The 22,617-nt window shown below is 45.5% G+C and overlaps 1 protein-coding gene across 3 annotated transcripts in view; it reads right to left on the bottom strand.

Moving 5' to 3' along the window:
• SH3KBP1 (SH3 domain containing kinase binding protein 1) overlaps positions 1–22,369 on the bottom strand; it is a 382,888-nt gene extending 360,519 nt beyond the window's left edge. The window contains exon 1 of one of the 3 annotated variants that reach the window (XM_049872882.1): positions 22,247–22,369. Coding sequence is in view for 2 of the 3 variants with exons in the window: in XM_049872883.1 (XP_049728840.1) it covers positions 13,183–13,186 (4 nt within the window). In the remaining variant the exon portion in view is untranslated. Of the gene's footprint in view, positions 1–13,182; positions 13,546–22,246 lie in introns of those variants that run through there. The other 2 variants (XM_049872883.1, XM_049872879.1) reach the window with 2 other exon arrangements.
• Positions 22,370–22,617: the final 248 nt, after the last annotated feature.

Here is a 22,617-nt window from a genome sequence, read left to right as displayed (position 1 = left end):
CCCGTGGCAGCACAGTGGTTAAAGCACCCAACTGTGAACTGAAAGGTTGGTGATTCGAACCCATGAACTGCTCTGCAGGGGAAAGATGTGGCAGTCTGCTTCCGTAAAGATTTACAGCCTTGGAAACCCTCTGGGCCAGTTCTACCCTGTCCTACTGGGTCACTATGAGTCAATGGGTTTGGTTTTTTGGTTTGGTTCTCAGGTTAGCAGGCTATGTTGGGCTTCCATTATTCATGATGTGAAAGTAGGAAGACAGGCCCTAGCTTGGTTAAGAACCGAGGTCTAGATGGGTCAGTATCCAGGAAAAAGTTTCTATCACTGAAGAATAAAGATCAGTTGAGAGTCAGGAGTGCCCAGCAGAATCTCCTAGAGAGCACTTCCAACATACAGCTGTCCCTCCATCAAAGTGGATGGTGAGGACCACAGCGCAGGGCTCCAATGCACATCCCAAGGAAAAACCAAAATCACCAACTAGATAGAAACTTCTCCCATCATCAGCTAATCTCCATGTAAAAAGGGGGGGGGGGGGGGAAGTAACAGAAATACCCATCCACTGATATACGTATGAAATCTCCCTAGAAGAATACACGAGAAACAACATACCAATGGAGGGGGGGCAGTCATGGAGTAGCTGAATGGCAGGAGTGGGAAGGAGATTTTTTTACTTTTTACCCTTTTGAATTTTAAATCTTGTAAATATATAACCTGCCCCAAAAACTAAATTTAAAAAACAAGTTTGAAGGTTTTCAATAAAGCAGCTATGGTCTCTATATGCAACAAACAGATGAACAGCATGTGAACTGCTTCCCCTTTGAAATGTTTTCAGTTAATGACACTCAGACCCCCACTCTCCCCAGCCCACAACCACCACTACCCCCATTAAAGCCAATTACATACAGCAAGTGGCTTTCCTTTCATTTGTTTTCTGACAGTCAAAGGGAGCAATTAAGCTAAAAGTCGTCATCAATTAACAAACACTTATTCTGCCCAACCTGCCTCAGGTACCACTGATGAGCTAATTGACAGACTGTGTTTGGGTTGACAATTCAGGTCTCCAGCTAATATTTTGTTGAAAAAAAAGGGCAGTGAGACATCACTGGTTAAGTGGTTAAAACCTGTACCATTATGTTCGAGTTGTGAAGAGTATTTTTTAATGATCAAAATAGGATAGAGGCAAAATCCATTTAGGAAGCCATTCATGTCAAATGAGTTTCTTCCAGAAGCTAGCATGTAAAATGCTCAAGCAGAGGGTAGCATCCAGAACAGTCTGGTGGAGAAAATGGAGATCCGTGAAGAAGCTGCCTAAGGAGTTGTTGTCAGTTGCCATCGAGTCAATTCTGATTCATGACGACCCCACGTGTGCAGAGTAGAACTGCTCCATAGGGTTTTCAATGCTGTGACCTTTCGGAAGCAGAACACCAGGTTTTACTTCCGAGGTGCCTCTGAGTGGGTTTGAACCGCCAACCTTTCGGTTAGTATAGATAGTCCAGTGCTAAGGAGAGAGGGAAACAAAACAAGGAAGGCCTTTTCCAGCCCTCGCCCAAGCACCTCCTTCTAGCTCCAGGCACAGAAATAAGAACTAGTTGGAATAATTAGACAGGACTGAAGCTAATTAAAGACTTTTCACACAAGGGAAGGGGGAAGCTGGATAAAAATGGTGCAGCCCCAGAGGACAAGACCTAGAACATGGCCCCAAGTCCTTTAAGTCTAGAACAGTCCAGAAAAATTCAGAGAAAACACAAGGACTGGCAACGTGCTGACTGGTAAGAAGTTGAAGGAAACCCTAGTAGTGTAGTGGTTAAGTGCTACGGCTGCTAACCAAAGGGTCGGCAGTTTGAATCCACCAAGCGCTCCTTGGAAACTCTGTGGGGCAGTTCTACTCTGTCCTATAGTTGAAGTTTAAGGAGATGGTAATTTAAACTGCCTGTACATGCTGTAAGGAACCCTGGTGGTACAGTGGTTAAAGCGCTCGGCTGCTAACCAAAAGGTTGGTGGTTTGAACCCACCAGCCGCTCCATGGGAGAAAGATGTGGCAGTCTACTTCAGTAAAGATCACAGCCTTAGAAACCCTCTGGGGCAATTCTACTTGGTTCTATTGGGTCAGAAGTGACTCAACAGCAATGGGTTTAGGTTTTTGTGTTTTATGCATGCTTTAAGGAGCCATGGTGGCACAGTGGTTAAAGTGCTCAGCTGCTAACCAAAAGGTCAGTGGTTCAAACCCACCAGCTGCTCCGTGGGAGAAAGACAAGGCAACCTGCTTCTGTAAAGATTCACAGCCTTCGAAATCCTATGGGGCAGTTCTACTTTGCCTACAGGATCCCTGTGAGTCAGAACTGACTCCACGGCAGTGAGTTCAGGTTTTGGTTATACATGCTGTACTATACTGGGTGCTCAAGTACTTCAATTTGTTATGTAAAAGAGGTAATTAATGAGTACCCAGAAAAAAACCCAGTGCCGTCCAGTCGATTCCGACTCATAGCGGCCCTATAGGACAGAGTAGAACTGCCCCATAGAGTTTCCAAGGAGCGCCTGGCGGATCTGAACTGCCGACCCTTTGGTTGGCAGCCGTAGCACTTAGTACTATATTTAAATATTTATAATATTTAATACAAGACACTATGGGAGACACAGCAATGTGAATTGAATATCACTTCATCCTGCCACTCTGTCCCCCACACCTGGGGATGGACGAGCCTCCTGCAAGTGTCCCCACCACTTCCCTGGCCACCAGAAGGAAGGAAGAATAGGCCTTTACTGGGCTTTTCTTGCCAAATGAATACTGTTCAGTTACAGCAAATGTAGGATTTTTTTATTAGTGTTTTTTTCTTCCTAAGGGGCCCTGGTGGTGCAGTGGTTAACATGCTTGTGTGCTAACCAAAAGGTCAGTGGTTCAAACCCAGCAGCTGTTCTGTGGGAGAAAGATGTGGTCGTCTGCTTCTGTAAAGATTAAAGCCTTAGAAACCCTATGGGGCAGTTCTACTCTGTCCTCTGTGGTCGCTATGAGTGGGAATTGACTTGATGGCAACAGGTTTGGTTTTGGTTTTTTTTAAAGCTAAATATAAACCAAAACCAAACCACTGCCGTCGAGTCAATTCCGACTCATAGGGACCACAGACGTCAGAGAAGAACTGCCGCGTAGGGTTTCCAAGGAGAAGCTGGTGGATTTGAACTGCCAACCTTTTGGTTAGCAGCCAAATGCTTAACCACTGTGCCACCAGGGCTCCATAAGGCTAAATGTAAGAACAGTTTATCACTGAGTTAACGGTCACAACCTACATTTTGCTTTGTAAGTGTCCCCTAATGGAAACTATAGAATTGCCTGCGCAATATTTACCTATAAAATAACTATCAAGTTGCAAATCAAGCACTCATAATCAACCAGGTTGCCACTGCACCTTTGCCAGCCAGAGGAGTTGAAGAACCACAGTACTTCATCAGCCCCTGGTGTGTGAATCAGGCAGGTCTGCTTGGCAACGCAGGGTTTTACCCCATGATTGAAATATTCTTAATGAAATTACCCAAGTTAACTAACTCACAAATGCTTCAGAACATCACAGGAAATTCAAAATTCCCCCACAGGATGAAAGGTATGTGGCCCAGGGAGGTGGGAGAGAGCAAAGATGAAGTGCCTTCCAAAGAAAACATCTGACCAAAAAAATGGAAGCGGTAAACAACAAGGCCATACTTTCCATTTTCCTATGCTCCTTTGGAATCTCAGCTGGGCTCCTTGGGCTTCTGCCAAGTGTTCTCCAAAGCAGCTGGACTGTCCAGGAACCCCCAGGGAGCATGGAATCTAATCTTCAGGTAAAAACTTACCAGGCAAACAGCCTGTAGAGCGAGCCTCCTTGGGGGAAGCAGGAGCCTGTCTGACGTCTACTGAGCAGCTACCAAGGGACTGGCAGTACTAGGTCTTTTACACTGAAAGTCAGTCCGGTTCTATGGCTAGCAGACCATGTCACTGTGCCTCTCTGAGCCTCAGTTTCACCCTCTGATGACACAGGCCATGACTGCCAAGGATTCTTCCAGCTCTTCAATTCCAGGGACCAATGTGCAAGCAGCAGAAGGACCTGCCATCCAGCCTGGAAGCCCATCCCACCAGGAAAGCAAAACACAAGGTGGGGCAGACACAGCAAGAACCAGGTTTAACAACTTTGTGCCCCAAAGCTCTCATGTCTCTGCAGGTTCACAACACAGGTACTGCCAGAAGATGGGGCAACAGCTGTGTTAGGACACTTTCTGCAAAACGGTGAAAAGAGACTGCCAAAGACTCCTGCTCTCCAGACATTTCTTGCTTCATTCATAAAACGAAGGCTGTGCCTATAGAAGAATGCCTTGTTCTGGACTGGCTCATGCCGAAGTAAGTAGCCTTCAGCCACCTGTGTTAATAAGCCCCCGTGGTGCCCTCAGCGAAGGCTTTCTCAATCTCAGCACGACTGACATTTGGGGCCGGGTCACTCTTTGCTGTGGGGCCTGTCCTGGGCACTGTAGGATGTTTAGCAGCCTCCCTCTTCTCCACCTACAAGATGCCAGTAGTACTCACTCCCCAAGCTGTGACAACCAAAAGTGTCTGCAGACATTGCCAGCTGTCCCCCTGGGGGGCAGAAATCACCCTGAGTTGAGAACCACTGCTGGAGAGAATTTTCTATCTTGAAACTTGCTGTTCTTTAGTGAAGCCATGTGACACCTGTGGGGTTATTGTCATCATCGTCCACTATGGTGCAGTGCAGGCCACCATGAGCTGTCAGGCCTTGTCAGCACACTTTGCCCAGGGGAGTCTATGGTTCACACACTCCTGGCAAGCCCATTGCCTCAGAAAAATGTGAGTAGTAACAGTACTCAGATAAAACGGTTGCTTATTCACTCATCAACATATGGCACTTACTGTAGGCCAGGCACTGAGCCAGGGCGATAGAATTGAGAAGACCCAGTCGGAGACAAACAAACTGATACAACGTGAAGTGCTGTACCGCAACCTCTGGAGGCCTCCAAAGGTTGGGGGGATGTGATAGCTTGAATAATGCCCCCCCCAAAGTTGTCCATGCCCCAATCCCCAGAACCTATGACTATGTTACCTTACATGGCAAAAGGAACTTGGTAGGTGTAATTAAGGACCCTGAGATGAGGAGATTATCCTGGATTTATCCAGGTAAGCCTGATGAAATCACCAAAACAAACAAACCAGTTCCATCGAGTCCCATGGTGACCTCACATGTGTAGAATAAAACTGCTCCATAGGGTTTTCAATGGCTGATTTTTCAGACGTAGACCACCAGGCCTTTCTTCCAAGGCACCTTCTAGCTAGCAGCCGAGTGCATTAACCATTTGCACCATCCAGGGACTTCAATGTAATCACAGCTATCTTTAGAAGGGGGAGGGAGAAGGGTCAGAGTCAGAAAGGAGATGTGACAACAGAAGCAGAGGTCGGGGTGATGCAGTTACAAGCCAAGAAATGTGGGCAGCCTCTAGAAGCTACAAAAGCCAAGAGAATGATTTACCCATAGAGCCTCCAGAAAGGAATGCAGCCCTGCTGACACCCTAATAGGGACACAGGGAGACCCGTTTTGGACTTCTAACCTCCAGAACTGTAAGAGAATACATCTGTCTTGTCTTAAGTCACTGGATTTGTGGTCATTTGTTACCGCAGCACTAGGAAGCTAAGGCTTCACTAAGGCGCCCAGGATCTAGAGCATTTGCAGAAGAATAGAGACATGAGCTCAATTCCAGAAACAGCTGGGGCTGGATTTTAGACTGGAAGGGGTGGAGAGAAAGGAGAAGGGAAGGAGGAAAAGACAAGGCAAACATCAGTGTACCTACAAAAGTGACCGGAAAGATGGCAATACCTTCAACGAAACAGTAAGTAAGAGAGGCAGGACTGAGTTCCGTTTCCAACATGTTAAGTTTGAGGTACCTGAGACACACCTAGGTGAAATTAGCTAGCCGGTGAGGAATAATAATGAATATGCTTACCATATGCCAGGCACAGGAACAGTGACCAAGACAGATGCACTTCCTGCCCTTACAATCAGGTAGGTTTGAAGCACGGGACGGAGAGCAAGAGCGGGACAGAGATTTGAGCATCAGCAGTAATGGATACCTGAATCAGCAGAGTGGTTGAGCTTACTCAAGGACACATGTTCCGTGTTAAGCGAACCAGGAATAACAGCATCCCAGAGGTGGACAGGGGTGGAAGGACCAGCAAGGGAGGAAGGAGCAGTAAGAGAAATGAGGAGTAAATAGGGGTGTCCTAGCATAGGAAACCCTGGTGGTTAAGAGCTACGGCTGTTAACCAAAAGATCAGCAGTTCGAATCCACCAGGCACTCCTTGGAAACTCTATGGGGCAGTTCTACTCTGTCCAATAGAGTCACTATGGGTGGGAATCGACTCAACGGCACCGGGTTTAAAAGCCAAGGAAAAAGAGTTTCGCAGTCTCAAAAGCCATAGTTAGGTCAAAAATGGTGAAGCCTGTGGACTGTGCCATTAAGCAGATCGGTCATTCATCCATTACATCAGCATGAGCAGTTTCCAAAAACAGGCGTGCAGAGGGCAGTGGTCCTGGCAAGTGAAGGGCAGGCTAAGCAGGTAAAGACAGCCAAGAAAAAGTAGCTGTTGCAAGAAACAGGGCAGATAAGATGAGAGAAAAATGAGAAATGCAAGGTTTAACATTAAGGTGGCTTTATTAATAGAATTAAAAAAATCTAAATTTAAAACCAAAGACGGAATCTTTCCGAAGAGGGAGATGGTGGTTTACTAGTGGCACTAGGCTACTCAGGAAAACCCAGTCCACCATAAGGGCAGCATGAGTGGCAGAATAACAGCCCCTTAAAGGTGCCCATGCCCTAATCCCTGGAACCTGTGAATACACTGTCTTACCTGGCTAAGGGGAAGTAAGGTCGCTAATCAGCTGATCCTGAGAGGCGAGGTTACCCTGGATCCCCCAGATGGGCCCAAAACAATCACCAGGGATGTTAAAGTGGAAGAGGGAAGCAGGAGAGAGTCAGCATCAGAGTGAGACGGCACGAGACTCTACCAGCCACTGCTGGCTTTGAAGACAGAAGGGGGCCACAGCCAAGGGATGTGGGCAGCCTCGAGAAGCTGGAAAAGGCAAGGGCACCAATACTCCCCAAGAGCATTCAGATTGCAGCCCTGTGGACACCCTGATTGCAGCCTAGTGAGACCTACATGGGACTTCTGGCCTCTAGAGAATAAATTTGCTTTGTTTGAAGCCCCTGAGTTTGTGATAATTTGTTACAGCAGCAATGGAAAACGAATACAGGTATCAAGTACAGAAAAATGATAAATATCAAAAACCTTAATAATGTCAATAATATGTTTTTTTTAATTTTATTGTGGCAAAATATAACAAAAATTGCCATTTTAATTATGTTTAAATGTACAATCCAGTGATACTAACTACATTCACCGTATTGTACAACCATCACCACTATTTCCAAAAGTTCACCCCCAAGAAACTCAGCACCCCTTCAGCAAGAACTCCCCCCTCCCCTCCTCCAGCCCCTACAACCACTAACTTCCGACTCTATGCATTTGTCTATCCCAGATATTTCATATAATGGGGTCACATAATATTTGTCCTTTCGTGTCTGACTTATTCTACTCAGTATAATGTTTATGAGGTTCATCCATGTCATAATATTTATCAGGAATTCATTTCTTTTCATGGCTGAGTAATATTCCATTGTATGGATATACCATATTTTGCATGTCCATTGATCGGCTGACAGACACTTGGGTTGTTTCCACCTTTTGGTTATTGTGAATAATGCTGCAATGAACACTGGTGTATATGTATCTGTATGAGTCCCTGTTTTCAATTTCCTGAGGTGTGAAATTGTCAGTCATACAGTAATTCTGTTTAACTTTTTGAGGAACCGCCACACTTCTCCACAGTAGCTGTACCATTTTACATTCCCACCGGCGGTGCACACGAACAATACATTTTTTAAGTCTCTTCTAAAGAGGAAGGGAGGAAAAGAAGGATGATGGGAAAGACCTGTGTGATACTCTAGCTAAAAGTCCAAATTACTAAGACGGAGGTCGGCCAGCTGTCACTAATCCCCAGGTGTTGGAGGTCTGGCTTGAACTGGCTTTGTTGGAGAATCAACACTGTATTAGTAACTCCAGGAGAGCTAGGAACATATATTTTCCTCCTTCTCTAAGGTCACGTGTCACTTCTAACAGCATTTTATTTTATGAACAGAGTGCCCGTGTATTCTTCAGTGAATCCCGTACAATGGACCTCATCTTTCTCTTCTGTATAACAAGGAGGCCCTGGTGGAGCAGTGGCTCTCACACCAGGGGAGTCCCTGGATGATGCAAGCTGCTAACTGAAAGGCACTCAGAGGTGCCTCAAAAAAAAAAAAAAAAGGTCTGGCAATCTACTTCCAAAAAATCGGCAACTGAAAACCCTATGGAGCAGGCTTCTCCTCTGACATATGGGGTCATCATGACTTGGAGTTGACTCCATGGCAACCGCTTTTCTCACACCAGAACATGCATCAGAACCACCTGGTTACAACACAGATTGCCGGGCCCCAGCCCCAGAGTTTCTGATTCAGTAGGTCTGGGGTGGGACCTGAGAATTTGTATCTCTAACAGGTTCCCAGGGGAGGCTGATGCTGCCGGTCAAGAGCCATACTCTGAGAACCACTGAATAAGAGGCTCTCCTTGTCTAACAAAGGAGCACTGGTGGCACAGTGGTTAAGCTAACCTAAAGGTCAGCAGTTTGAAACCATCAGCCGCTCCACAGCAGAAAAATGTGGCAGTCTGCTTCTGTAAAGATTTACAGCCTTGGAAACCTATGGGGCAGTTCTACTCTGTCCTATAGGGTTGCTCTAGGTCAGAATCGACTCAATGGCAATCAGTGGGTTTGGTTTTTGGTGTCTTCTCTAACATCATGAGGATTCCAGTCGTTTCCCCCACCCCCCCCGCCCCCGCCGCCCTCTGCCTCGCTCTGTGGTACTCTGCAGCTCTTCACCTGGTATAGCATTTCCATTTATTTGTCCATTTTGCTTAGTGTTGAACAACTATCCCCAGGCTACAGCTGGCCAATATGAAGGAAATAGCCATGAAATATACACAGAAACCTGTTCTCCTCACCCACCATCACCAGTTCTCTGGCCCCACTCATCATTTAGTTAACTCTGAGAAAGAGAGAAGCCATCGGGGAGCTGGCCTGGATTATCAGTTGGGCCTCAGTGTTGCTACGAGTTGGCCAGCACTCACAGCTGGGTCTAAGTGTTCTGTTGAACATTAAGAATTTCCCAGAACACCAGTACCAGACAAGGCCACTCCGTGAGCATGACAGATCCAGGCAAAATCAAGTGCACTCTGTAATCATGTCTGAAGACAGTCAAAACATGAACCTTGTCCAAATCACAAAAATAACCAAAATATCTCCTGATCCTGGCTAATATGAATAACTGCTGTCTCTTTAGCAATTACAGCTATAGCCTCACTCTATGTTTCCCTTCTTGTAGATAAGACTTAGAGGTCCCTGGGTGGCACAAATGATTTGCTCTTGGCTACTAACCGAAAGGCTGGTGGTTCAAGCCCACCCAGCATCAGCACTGTGGAAGAAAGGCCTGGTGATCCACTTCCATAAAGATTACAGCCAAGAAAACCCTATGGAGCTCAGCTCTACTCTCGTAATATTTGGGGTTGCCGTAAATTGGAATCAACTCAATGGCAATGAGTTCAGTTTTGTTTTTCTAGATAAGACTTATTAAGACACCCAATCATAGAATTACCCCCTGCTTCCTGACAGCATCCAATCCAGGACAAAGCCCTGCTTCCTTCTACCTGCCCTAAAATCACTTGACACACACCCAAATTCTATAAAAAGTGCTTTCTTCCACCACCCTCGTGCTGAGACACCCTATGGTTTCCCATGGTGCTCATTCTCCCTGGACTGAAAAATCAATCCATCCTGTTCAATGCCAGGTGTGTTCCTGATGGACTGACTCAGGGACAGTGACAGCCCCTTCTCAACCTTCAGGTTTCAGCTCAAAGATAATATCCCCAAAGAAATTATCCTTAACCCCTCTGGCCTAAGTCAGATTCCCCTTCTCTACTTTTCTTTCCTGAGACCTACCCTGGCTTATAATTAGACATTGTTATGAATACTGCATTAAAGTCTTCCTGCTCCACTAGGCTGAAAGCCCACACCAGCAGGTCTGTGTGTTGTGCTCCTGTTCCTAACACAATGCCTGCCACAAAGTAGTTCAATAAATATTTGTTGGATGGATGGACAGATGGATGAATACTGACTACTGTATGCAACAGACTTTAAAACAATCAAAAATACAAGAGTGGATGAGAGAATGTCAGTAATGTAAAAAGAACTGAAGTGGTAAAAGAAGAAATAACCAAGGTCTGTGTAACCAAGACAATAACAAGCTTTTGGTCCTACCACAATGGATATAAGGGGCAAAGGTCATGTACAATAAAGGTGGAAGCCTTTTCTTCCATTTCTAACTCATGACTGTGGAAAGCAATGCATTACATTCATTTTAGTTTAACATAAACCAGTCTATGTGATATATTCCTAAGAACGGCTCAAAAATTGTGTTATTCTGAAATTCTTTAAATGAATGTATCAATTGCTGGGCCTGCAAATCCTTCACTACCCACAGACTTAGGTTGTAACCATATTTATGCAGTTATAATTACAAGAGGCTTTCCCTGTATCTGGCACCATATGTATCTCCTCTCCAGCTCAGAGGACACATTTCTAAGCAGCCTTTTGTAAGAGGCCATTTCACAACTAACCAGCTTCATTTCAGGGTTAGGGATTTAAAGCTTTTCGGTCACTTTTCAGATCAAAGACTGCATAATACAGTTTTATTGTGTTATCCATCAACAGAAAAATCATTATCAGGCCAGGTAAGAATGCAAGTGTATCCAATTGATAAACTGGACACATTTTCTGAATACCAGAGAGACCTGGGAGCTGGGGAAGGGGGGTTCGACTGCGTATGTACTTCAGAAAATAGTACTGTTAGGTGATGCTATCAGAAGACGTACAGAAGCAACTGTTAACTATCTGTACTTTATCACAAATACACTACTGAAGGTGCTCTGGAAAAGACTAGGTGATCTTTAGCCACAAACTACTACACGCATCTTTTTCTGAATAACACGACACTGTTCATTTTAATTTTATCACCTCTACGTATTAACATCCAAAATAAGCAAAAATCCATTTCTGGCTTTTTCTTCCCTGACTAATGGTTACAGCAAAAAAAAAAAAAAAGATCCCACTTGATGAGACTGTAAACTGCAGAAGCACTCTCTGATTTTCTTAGGGGGTTCTGAATAATGAAAACAGTTCAGACCTGAATGATAAAAATGGGACCCAGCCCTATTCCCACTGAAATACATAAAGCATAATTCACCAGACAATAGCTCGGCCATGGGAGAAGACATTCAGATCTAACTTCTTATTTTGTGTCCCTTTCAGTAACCCACCCAAAAAAAAAAAAAAGGTGATCAAAACAGCCTTTTTGATCAGGTCAGGAGAAACCAAGTCATTACTAAAGTGAACTGTAGCATTTAAAGTATGTACTTTTGTTAATGAATTAATTCATCGTATCAGAAGCCAAAGTAAAACAAGAGTGTGAGCTAGGTGTTTTGTCTTCCACAAAGTAGGAGGGTCTCATACCCCTCATTCATTCACTTGACAAATATTTATTTAGGTCCCACTCTGTACCAGGCACCGGTAAAATAGACGCCATCCCTACGGTCCTGGATGGAGCTTACAGTGGGGGAGATAAACATTAAAAAATCTCACAAATATGTAATACTGCTACAAAAAAAAAAAGAGCAAAAGGTGCTATATGAGAAAGGGTAACAGAGAGGAACTAATTTAGACTGGGGGTGGGGTATCCTGATCAGAGATGGACGCTATGAAAAAAGTAACATTTAAGCTGAGAGGCCATCAGATCACCACAACTTTACAAAACAAAAAACCAAATCCAGTGCCCTGGAGTCGATCCGGACTCATAGCGACCCTAGAGGACAGAGGAGAACTGCCCCATAGAGTTTTCAAGGAGCGCCTGGTGGGTTCGAACTGCCGACCCTCTGGTTAGCAGCCGTAGCACTTAACCACTGCGCCACCAGGGTTTCCACCACAACTTCAGCCAAGGAAAACCGTTTTCTGGCAAATAACCCACCAGTGGGATTTCAACTTTGCCTGTCAACACCCGATTGGGTTAAACCTCCCCTTTTCCAGGCTTCTCTCTTCATAAGCATCCCTATGACTGCTCGCCTATCATTGTCTGACTGGTGTACCCCAATCCTATTAGCTGAACACAGAAAGGCCTCACTTTATTACAATCGACAGCCTTCCTACGCTTGGCTTAGAAACACCCAAAAATAATCTGCCAGAGGCATGAAAAACAGCGAGACTGGCTGTCAGCAAAATAAACAGTCCCTGGGTGGGCCAAACGTTTACTAGCCCAGGGAATTCACAAGTCCTTTGCCCAATCAAGTGGCGGCTCCTCTGGGCGGCAAGGTGGCTCCAATACTCCGGGGTCTATACCCGATGGGACCCAGGGGGCCTGACCGCCAGTTGCCAACTTGGAACTGATGTTTGATCAGTCAGTCACGGACCGGGTCACCGTTCCAGGTGCGTGACCCTGCAGCCTTGGAGAAGGATGTGGGCAGTGGCCTTTGAGCATCACGGAGCCGAGAGCCCGCCGGGCGGCAGGCAGGCAAGCAAGGAGGGTCAGGGCCGGGAGGAAGGGGCGCCGGGGCCAACGCGCCAGGCGGGGTCCTGGGCGTCCCCCACCCCTCCCGTCAGCCCCGGGCAAAGGCAACCCGGCCCCCTCCCCGGCCGACCCCGCGAGCTCCGCGCAGGGCCGAGCTACCGCGCCCGGCCCCCGCGTCGCAGGGCCGAGGAGGACGCGCCGGCGAGAAAATGGCCCGGCCCGGGTTCTCCCCGCCCACCCGAAAAGCCAGCCACACCCCCGCCGCCCGCGCCCCGAGGGTGCCGCCGGCCCGCGTGGCTCGTCAGGGACAAGTCCGTGAGAGGAGCGGTCGCTCAGACACGCTCTGGTCGGCGACGGCGGGGTGGGAGCCTGGGCGCCAGCGCCCTCCGAGGGGCCCCGCCCGGGCCGCCGTCCTGGGACGGGCGCGCGCCGCGACTCCCGGCCCGCACTCACCCATTGGCGCCGAGCCGGGCCGGGCCGCCGAGGCAGCGTGAAAGTTGGCGGAGGCGGGCGGGCGGGCAGCGCGGGGCGCGGGGGTCGGGGCGCCGTGCGCGACGGCGGCTGGGCCGGCTTCCTCCTCAGACGCGGCGGCGGTGGCGGCTCAGCGCCGCCCGCTGTTGCCTCTGCTGCTGCTACGGCCGCTGCTGCCCCGAGGCGGCTCCTGCTGCTGCTGCTGCTGCTGCTGCTGCTGCTGCTGCTGCTGCTGCTGCTGCTGCTGCTGCTTCTGCTGCTTCTGCTGCTGCTGCTGCTGCATCGCGGCCGCTGCGCCCGGCTGCGCCGGGTTTCCTGCTCCCAGAGAGTGGAAATTGCGAAAAAAAAAAAAAAGCCCAGCGCCGCCCAGCCCAGCGCCCGGCAGCAGCGGCCGCGCCGCCGCTCCGCCCCTTCTCGCCGCCGCCGAGGCTCCTGCGGCTCCGCCTGCCGGGGACGCGCTGCCGCCCGGGGGGCGGGGCCACGGGGCTGGCCCGAGGGGGCGGGGCCGAGGCCGGGGGCGTTCCTGCGGGCCGAGCGCTCCGGCGCCCGCCTCACCGCCCACTCGGGGGGAACGCAGCTCGGCGCGGCCGCCCCCACCCACGACCGCTGGGCTCACGCCCCGGGAAGTGCCGCGAGACTCCTCGAGAGCGGAGGCGCTGGGGGTCTGTGGGGGCGGGGGCGTGGAGGGGCAAGTGGGAAGGAGGGGAAGGGGCGGGCGGGGAGAGGACGACGGGAGGCGGAGTTGCGGCAACCGAGAGGAGACGTTCGGCAGGTGAATGGCCCAACACCTGAGGAGCCCCCGGCCGGCCAGTGGGTGCCGAGGGTGATGGCTTACAGTCCGGGAGGTCGAGGCAACCCAGAATAAGGCTTCCTAGAGGGGGCCGTTGGGAGGGAAAGAGAAGTGCCTCTTCAGTGGGGTTCGGGATGTCGAAGGTGATGGGATGGAGGTGGAGCAAGACAGAGAAGGGCGCAGCGGGGCTGGTGGGACGCATCAGCCGGCACCGAACCTTGCTGGGACCCTTCTGATCCCGCACCTGGGCCAAGTGTGGTTCAATGACTCTGCCAGCGCTCGGATGTTTCCAGAAATCCAGTGAGGCGCCCTCTCCAATAGACATCATTGTGCCCTTTTGACCCCCAGACCTGGGCTACCAACCCCTGAGTGTGGAAGCTAAAATGCAAATAGAATTCGTGGGCAATTCACGCGGTCCTCTTTGGGTCCATTCACCACCACACCTTTCACCACAGATATTCTGCCAGCGACCACAGTCCCGTTATTTCCTTTTAAGAGCCCTGGTGGTGCAGTGGTTAAGTGCTTGGCTGCTAACTGGAAGGTAGGGGGTTGGAACCCACCAGCCACACTAGGGGAGAAAGATGTGGCAGTCTCCTTCTGTAAAGATTTACAGCCTTACAAATCCTCTGGGGCAGTTCTACTCTGTCCTATACGGTCGGCATGGACTCCAAGGCAATGGGTTTGGGGTTTTATTTGTTGTTGTTTTCCTGTTATTTCCTTTTCCCTCTCTACCCTCTGGTGGTAGGAAAAGATAGTGAAGGAGATGGGAGACATTCAAGCAGAAAGAAAATAAAACAATAGAGAAATTAGATCATTGGCCCCTGAAAAAAATGGAGAAAGCTGAGGGTTAGTGGATCCACAGGTGACAAATAAGTTAACCCCTACCTAATACAGAGCTGTCACCATACCTCACCTACTGTATATTGGTTAGGTCCTGAGATTTCTGTAGAAAGATGTTCTTACAACTGTTAAACGGGCTTTTTAAAGACCCTGCAAGTGAGGGTTTTACCAACAAGAATTCAGTAGCATCATCTTTCTAAAAACTTCACATGTGTGTGTCAGAGCAATCTGAACCATCTTAACCCTCTCCGAAAGTACCCTGAGCATGTTTCAACACGGAAGTAGCAGATCTGGACTTGACGTGCACTAGCATCTGGGGTGCTGAGGATTCTTGGCTGGCTGCCTTGGCCATTCTCAGAACAATGAGTCAGGAAGCTTTTGGATGTTTCTTAACTGGAGGTGTTTGACATCCCAGGGGCCAATACACCTAAAGCCAGCAGACTGGTGGGTGAAATCTCTAGAGCTGAAAACAAAAGTCAGCAGCTTATCTTCTGTCCTCCTTAATCTTACTCATCTGTCTGTCCTACAAGAGGAAGAGTGTTCTCAGTTCTCCCCGCCCCCACCCCCCCAGCTTAACACTGGTGAAGACAGAGAATTTAAAGTTTTGCATTTTGTTTTGGCGCCAGTCTCTTTCAGGACATAACTTTTGATGTACTTGTGTTCCTATTCCTTGATTCCTGCATGTACAAATTTGTCAGCTTGTCACAAAAGAAAGACTGATGGCAAGACTTTACATTTTTGGAAAATACCTGATCTGTGCCCTAATTTTAATGCTTAAGTAAACTAAGTTGTGTTGATTCTACTCAAAACACTATATATTTTTTAACCATTTCTAACTGTACAACTCAGTGACATTAATTACATTCACAATGTTGTGCAACCATCACCACTATTTTGAAAAATTTTTCATCACCCCAAATAGTAACTCTGTACCCCTTAAGCAATAACACCCCATCCTCCACTCCCACCAGCCCCTGATAACCACTAATCTACTTTTATCTCTATGCATTTTTCTATTCTGGATTTTTCATAAAGTGAGATCATACAAGATTTGTCCTTTTGACAAAACACTATATATTTTTTCATTTTAAGTTTCTCCAAATTACAAATACGAACATTCCATTTTTTTTTCCTACTTACTGTTTGGTTCTTCTAAATTGTTCCTACTGTCCTTTCATCTTTTCTTTGAAAAACTTAGCTGACCAGCAAAAGGGAGGTTAATATCAAGATTTAAATCCAGCTGCTGACAAGAATAGATGTATAACTCCTCTCCCTGCCTCCCTCTTGCAAGAGTATTTTTAACAGAATAATTAGTGCAACATTTCAAATTACGTAAACTCATCTCATGAATAGTTCTAGAGAAATACAACTGTATTTAATACCACATCTTTGTCCCCACTGAACTCCCATTTCTACCGGAATAGATAAAGCCTTTTAGGAATGGAGAGTAGCTGAGCTATCATGCTTAAAATGGTACCATGTGACTTAAATGGCACTACTGTATTGCTCAGTGGTAGTACATTGTTGGATAAGAATAAGAACTGAAGGTAGTTGAGCATCTGCTAGGGAACCCTGGTGCAGTGGTTAAGGTGCTCGGCTGCTAACCAGAAGGCTGGCTGTTAGAACCCACCAGCCACTTCAAGGGAGAAAGATGTGGCAGTCTGCTTCCATAAAGATTTACAGCCTTGGAAACTCTATGGGGCAGTTCTACTGTGTCCTACAGGGTCACTGTGAGTCAGAATGATGGCAAAGGGTTGTGAGCATCTGCCTGTCTAGCACTTGCAGCCTGTCATACTTGGCTTTCTCCAAGTACTTGGACTTGACATCTGTAATTTGCATATAATGAATGATACTTTGCTTTGATAACCTTTAATGTAATATCATCTTTACATTAACATAAATACATGCAGAGTGCTTTACAAAAGACAGTCATTTTGTAGTGCTTCCGGTAAGCTTTATGGAGAACAGTAAAAATCTCATGATGCTAGAAAGTACCAAAGTGCTCAAAAAAAAAAAAAAGACAGGGGCATGTCAAAAGGGTACAGAAGCCAACGTGAAAGCACTTCCAGCCAGCAGCCAAAGCTGGAACAATGTGAGCAAGAAGATAAATAACGGTAGTATTGGCTCAGAACCCAAAGAATAAAATCAGTATCATTGAGTCCACGCTGATATAAATAAATAACGGACTACAATAAAGAAATGGGGAAGAAGGGACAACTATTCCTTGCAGAAGAATTCCAATTAATAAATGTGGAAGAAATGAAGGGACGAGAAAAATCAGCATTACAACACCACAATAATAATGATGAAGGCACAATCCACCTAAAATTCTAAAACTAGTGGGTGAAAGTTGAAGGAGAAACAGGATATTTGCATAGTCTCAAAGTATTTCCCCCGAACCAAATATTTATTATTTACAAAGGGAAAAATAGTAACTTTACAGTGGAGAACCCTGCAGACATCACCTGAACCTAGTGGTCAGGCATCCAGACAGTTCTGAGGCAGGCTTTTCCATTCCTCCTTTGCATTATGTATACTGGGTTAACAATAACTTTTGTCAGGAGGACCAAGAGCTACGGGAAGAACATCTTCACTTATTATAATTGACCTGGCTTGATAACTTCTCTTGCAATGACCCACTCTTTTTCTTTTTTCAGTGAATCCTTTTCAACAAATCCAAGAGAACTGGATTTACCAGCTTTGTGGCAATGGACACCACCTGTCAGTTTGTCATACTGTGGTGGCTTGCATGTTCCTAGGATGCTGGAAGCTATGCCACCAGTATTTCAAACACCAGCAGGGTCACCCATGGCGGACAGGTTTCAGCAGAGCTTCCAACATAAGACTAGAAAGAAAGGCCTGGTGATCTACTTCCAAAAATTGTTGTTAGGTGCCGTTGAGTCAATTCTGATTCATAGCGACCCTATGCACAACAGAACAACACACTGCCCGGTCCTCTGCCATCCTTAAAATTGTTGTTATGCTTGAGCTCATTGTTGCAGCCACTGTGTCAATCCACCTCGTTGAGGGTCTTCCTCTTTTCTGCTGACCCTGCACTCTGCCAAGCATGATGTCCTTCTCCAGGGACTGATCCGTCCTGACAACATGTCCAAAGTATGTAAGACACAGTCTCGCCATCCTTGCCTCTAAGGAGCATTCTGGTTGTACTTTTAAGACAGATTTGTTCATTCTTCTGGCAGTCCATGGTATATTCAATATTCTTCACCAGCACCACAATTCAAAGGCATCAATTCTTCTTCGCTCTTCCTTATTCATTGTCCAGCTTTCACATGCATACAATGCAACTGAAAATACCATGGCTTGGGTCAGGTGCACCTTAGTCTTCAAGGTGACATCTTTCCTTTTCAACATTTTAAAGAGGTCCTTTGCAGCAGATTTACCCAATGCAGTGCAACGTTTGAATTCTTGACTGCTGCTGTTCCCATGGCTGTTGATTGTGGATCCAAGTAAAACGAAATCCTTGACAACTTCAATCTTTTCTCCCTTTATCATGATTTGCTCATTGGTCCACTCGTGAGGAGTTTTGTCTTCTTTATGTTGAGGTGTAATCCATACTGAAGGCTGTGGTCTTTGATCTTCATCAGTAAGTGCTACAAGTCCTCTTCACTTTCAGAAAGCAAGGTTGTGTCATCTGCATAACGCAGGTTGTTAATGAGTCTTCCTCCAATCCTGATGCCCTGTTCTTCATACAGTCTAGCTTCTCAGATTATTTTCTCAGCATACAGATGGAATAAGGATGGTGAAAGGATACAACCCTGACGCACACCTTTCCTGGCTTTAAACCAATCAGTATCCCCTTATTCTGCCCGAACAACTACCTCTTGATGTATGTAAAGGTTCCTCATGAGCACAATTAAGTGTTCTGGAATTCCCATTCTTCGCAGTGTTATCCATAATTTGTTATGATCCACACAGTCAAATGCCTTTGCATAGTCAATAAAACACAGGTAAACATCCTTCTGGTATTCTCTGCTTTCAGCCAGGATCCATCTGACATCAGCAGTGATATCCCTGGTTCCGCGTCCTCTTCTGAAACCGGCCTGAATTTCTGGAAGTTCCCTGTCGATATACTGCTGCAGCTGTTTTTGAATGATCTTCAGCAAAATTTTGCTTGCATGTGGTATTAATGATATTGTTCTCTAATTTCCGCATTCGGTTGGATCACCTTGGGAATAGGCATAAATATGGATGGTCCTAGAAAAACAGGCTTCTACTGTTTTCTGCCCACCATACCTTGCCCCCCTACCCCTACCTCCAAATTACAAAGGGTCATGTGTAAGGAAGAGCATTTCCCCAATTAAAAAGCAATTCAAATGATATTTAGAAAAAGGTTCCCAAAGCACCAGATAGCAACTTAAGGTCATATATGTGGAAGAAGTGTTGGAATACATGTTAACAACTCTAAATAGAATAAATGGCATTTAACATAAGAAGAAAACATCCTGACAGGGCAATTTTTTATAATGGAAGCTGATAAACTAGTGATGGGGACCTTTTTTTTTTATCTTATTAGTAATGAAGATTTAAAAGTAGGAACTGACTAGCAAAAATGTTTTCTCTTTTTCCCTGACCTTTCAGGAGAAGTTCAATTCCAGGGAGCCATCACAGACTGGGGTGGCATTGGAGCTGGCTCTCCAGTCTGTACAGACATTTGCTGGCCCTCCAGACAGAGGGAAGAACATGTGAGACTTTTCAGAGTATGGGAAACACACAGTGTTGAGAGGGGGCTTATGAAGGTCTGTCTAGAAGGGGCACTGGTACAGGCTAAACGGCAGATTCCAAGGGAAATCTGTGAACAGTATGTGGGAATAAGACCTGTAGGCAACAGACTGGAGCACAAGTCTCTCAGCAAACTGGTTTTAGGAAGGTAACTCTAGTAAGCCCTGCGGAAGAAGGGCTGGAGGAGGGAGAGCCTCCAAATGGGAGGCCATGGTCCAGACCAGAGATATTAAGGGCAAAAGACACCCACAAAGAGGAGGTTACATTCTAGAGCCATTTCTGAGGTGGGTATGACAGAATCTGGTGAGCCACTGGATTTGGGGAGAGAGGATGGAGCAAAAAAGAAGGAGGATTTGAGAGAAATATTTTGTTACCTAGTTTTGGAGACTGTGTAGATGGAGAGATCAACCAAGTGGAAAAGAAAGTCATTGGGCAGGGGATAATGAGCTCAAGTTTGAATCTTATTAAGAGTGAATACAATTTAGCAAAGTTGCAGAGTACAAGGCCAACAAACAAAAATCAGTTGGGTTTCTATACACCAGAATTGAGAAATCTGAAAGGGAAATTAGGGAAACAATTCCATTTACAATAGCATCTAAGAGAATAAAATACTTAGGAATAAATCTAACCAGGGCATGAAAGGCTTATACAATGAAAACTTTAAAACACTGCTGAAAGAGATTAAAAAAAAAGAAGATGTAAATAAATGGAAAGATGTTCCATGTTCCTGGATTGCAAGACTTAATATTGTTAAGATGCCAATATGACCCAAAGTGATCTATAGATTTAATGCAATCCTGATTAAATTCAAACAGCCTTCTTTACAGAAATAGAAAAACCAATCCTTAACTTCATATGGAATGGCAAGAGGCCCTGAATAGCTAAAACTGTGTGGAGAGAGAAGAACAAGTCACTTCCTGATTTTAAAATATATTACACAGCTACAGTAGTCAAAACAGTCTGGTACTGGTATAACAATAGACACATAGACAAATGGAATGGAATTGAGAATCAGAAATAAAACCCCGCATCTATGGTCAACTGAGTTTTGACAAAGGTGCTAAGTCCATTCAATGGGGAAAGAAGATTCTCTTCAATAAATGGTGTTGGGAAAATTGGATTTCCACATGCAGAAAAATGAAACAGGATCCTTGCCTCACACCATACACAAAAACAAATTCAAAATGGATTAAGGACCTAATGTGCAAACTAAAACCATAAAATTCTTAGAAAAACCAGGCAATGCTGTCAGTCCTAGCTTTCAACAATGGATTATCTAATATAATGATAAAAGCACAAACAGCAAAAGACAAAATAAATAAATGGGACCTCATAAAAGCTAAAAACTTTTGTTCATCAATAAACTTTACCAAAGAAATGAAAAGACAAACTACCAAGTGGAAGAATGCCTTCAGAAACCATATATCTAACAAGAATCTAATAAACTATATATGTATCTAAATATATATAAAACTTTGACAACTTAACAACAAAAAGACAACCCAACCATAAAATGGCCAAAGGACTTGAATAGACATTTCACCAAAGAGGACATTCAAATGGCCACCAAACACATGAAAAGATGCTCAGTGTCATCAGCCATCAGAGAGATGCAAATCAAAACCACAGTGATACCATTTCACTCCCACTTTTTTTACAATGGCTAAGACTTAAAATAAAACAGAAAATAACAAATGTTGACGAGGACGTGGGGAAATTGGAACTCTTATCCATTACTGATGGGAATGCAAAATAGTACAGCCATTGGTGGCAACAGTGTGGTGGTTCCTCAAAAAACCAAAAATAGAACTACCATATGACACAGCAATTCCACTCCTAGCTATCTACCCCATAGACTTGAAAGCAGAGACTCAAAAAGAGACTTGTACACCAACGTTCATTGTAGCACTATTCACAAGAGCCAAAAAGTAGAAACAATGTAAATGCCCATCAACAGATGAATGGATAAGAAAATGTGGTATATCCATACAATGGAATACTATTCAGCCAGTAGGACAGATGAAGTCCTGGTACATGCTACAGTATGGATGGAGCTTGAAGACATTATGCTGAGCAAAATAAACCAATCACAATCACAAAAGGACAAATATTGTATGACATATAAAAAGACAAGAAAATGCAAAAAAAAAAAAAGGAAATGAAGTATTGACTCAGGCTGCAACATGGATGACCCTTAAAAACATTATGTTAACAAAAGAAGCCAGTCACAAAGGACCATATATTGCATGATTCTATGTATATGAAATGTACAGAATAGGCAAATCTATAGAAATAGTAGATTAGTGGTTGCCTAGGGTTTTATGGGAGGGATTGGGGAGTAACTGCTAATGGGTACAGGGTTTCTTTTTAGGGTGATGAAAATGTTCTAAAATTAGATTGTGACGGTGGTTGCACAACTCTGAGAATATACTAAAAATCACTGAATTGTACACTTTTAAATGGGTAAATTGTATGATGTATGAATTATATCTCAAAGCTGAATATATATACACACACACAGAGTGAGTATATTTCGGATTGGTCGATTATATAGGGCCTGGTAAGGATGGTTTCCCTGTGTTTTACCTGCAAGAAATCAATAGGATGGTTTCCCTGTGTTTTACCCACAAGAAATCAATATTGCCATAACCACTACCCCACCACCCTTCATCTCACCTCCTCAGGGGTCCAAGAGTGAAGACACAGCCATCCCCAAGGTCATGAAGCCCGCAGTGCAGACAGCCAACCCCAGATGGTTCTCAAGTCCCTGAGGCCACAGGACTTAATTGAAAAGTCTCTGAAACAGGCTCAGACTTAATAAGATACGACGCAACCCCTTTCTAACAAGACTTCTTATTAAATAGAGTTGACGAAATCAAGTTCCTCTCCTCAAAAATAATTACAAGTCAGCCAGAGGCAAAAGTGGGAAGTGAAGTAAAGTTCATCTTTGTTTTGCTTGCCAGCCCTGGATTTGGGTTTCTATTCCCCAGCCCTTTTGAAGTTTTCTTTCCTGTGCCACAAGGGTTCTCAAAGTGTGACCCCCAGAC

Source organism: Elephas maximus, chromosome X (genome assembly GCF_024166365.1).
Source record: "Elephas maximus indicus isolate mEleMax1 chromosome X, mEleMax1 primary haplotype, whole genome shotgun sequence".
Taxonomy (NCBI): Eukaryota; Metazoa; Chordata; class Mammalia; order Proboscidea; family Elephantidae; genus Elephas; species Elephas maximus.
This window is presented reverse-complemented; position numbering and strand designations above follow the sequence as displayed.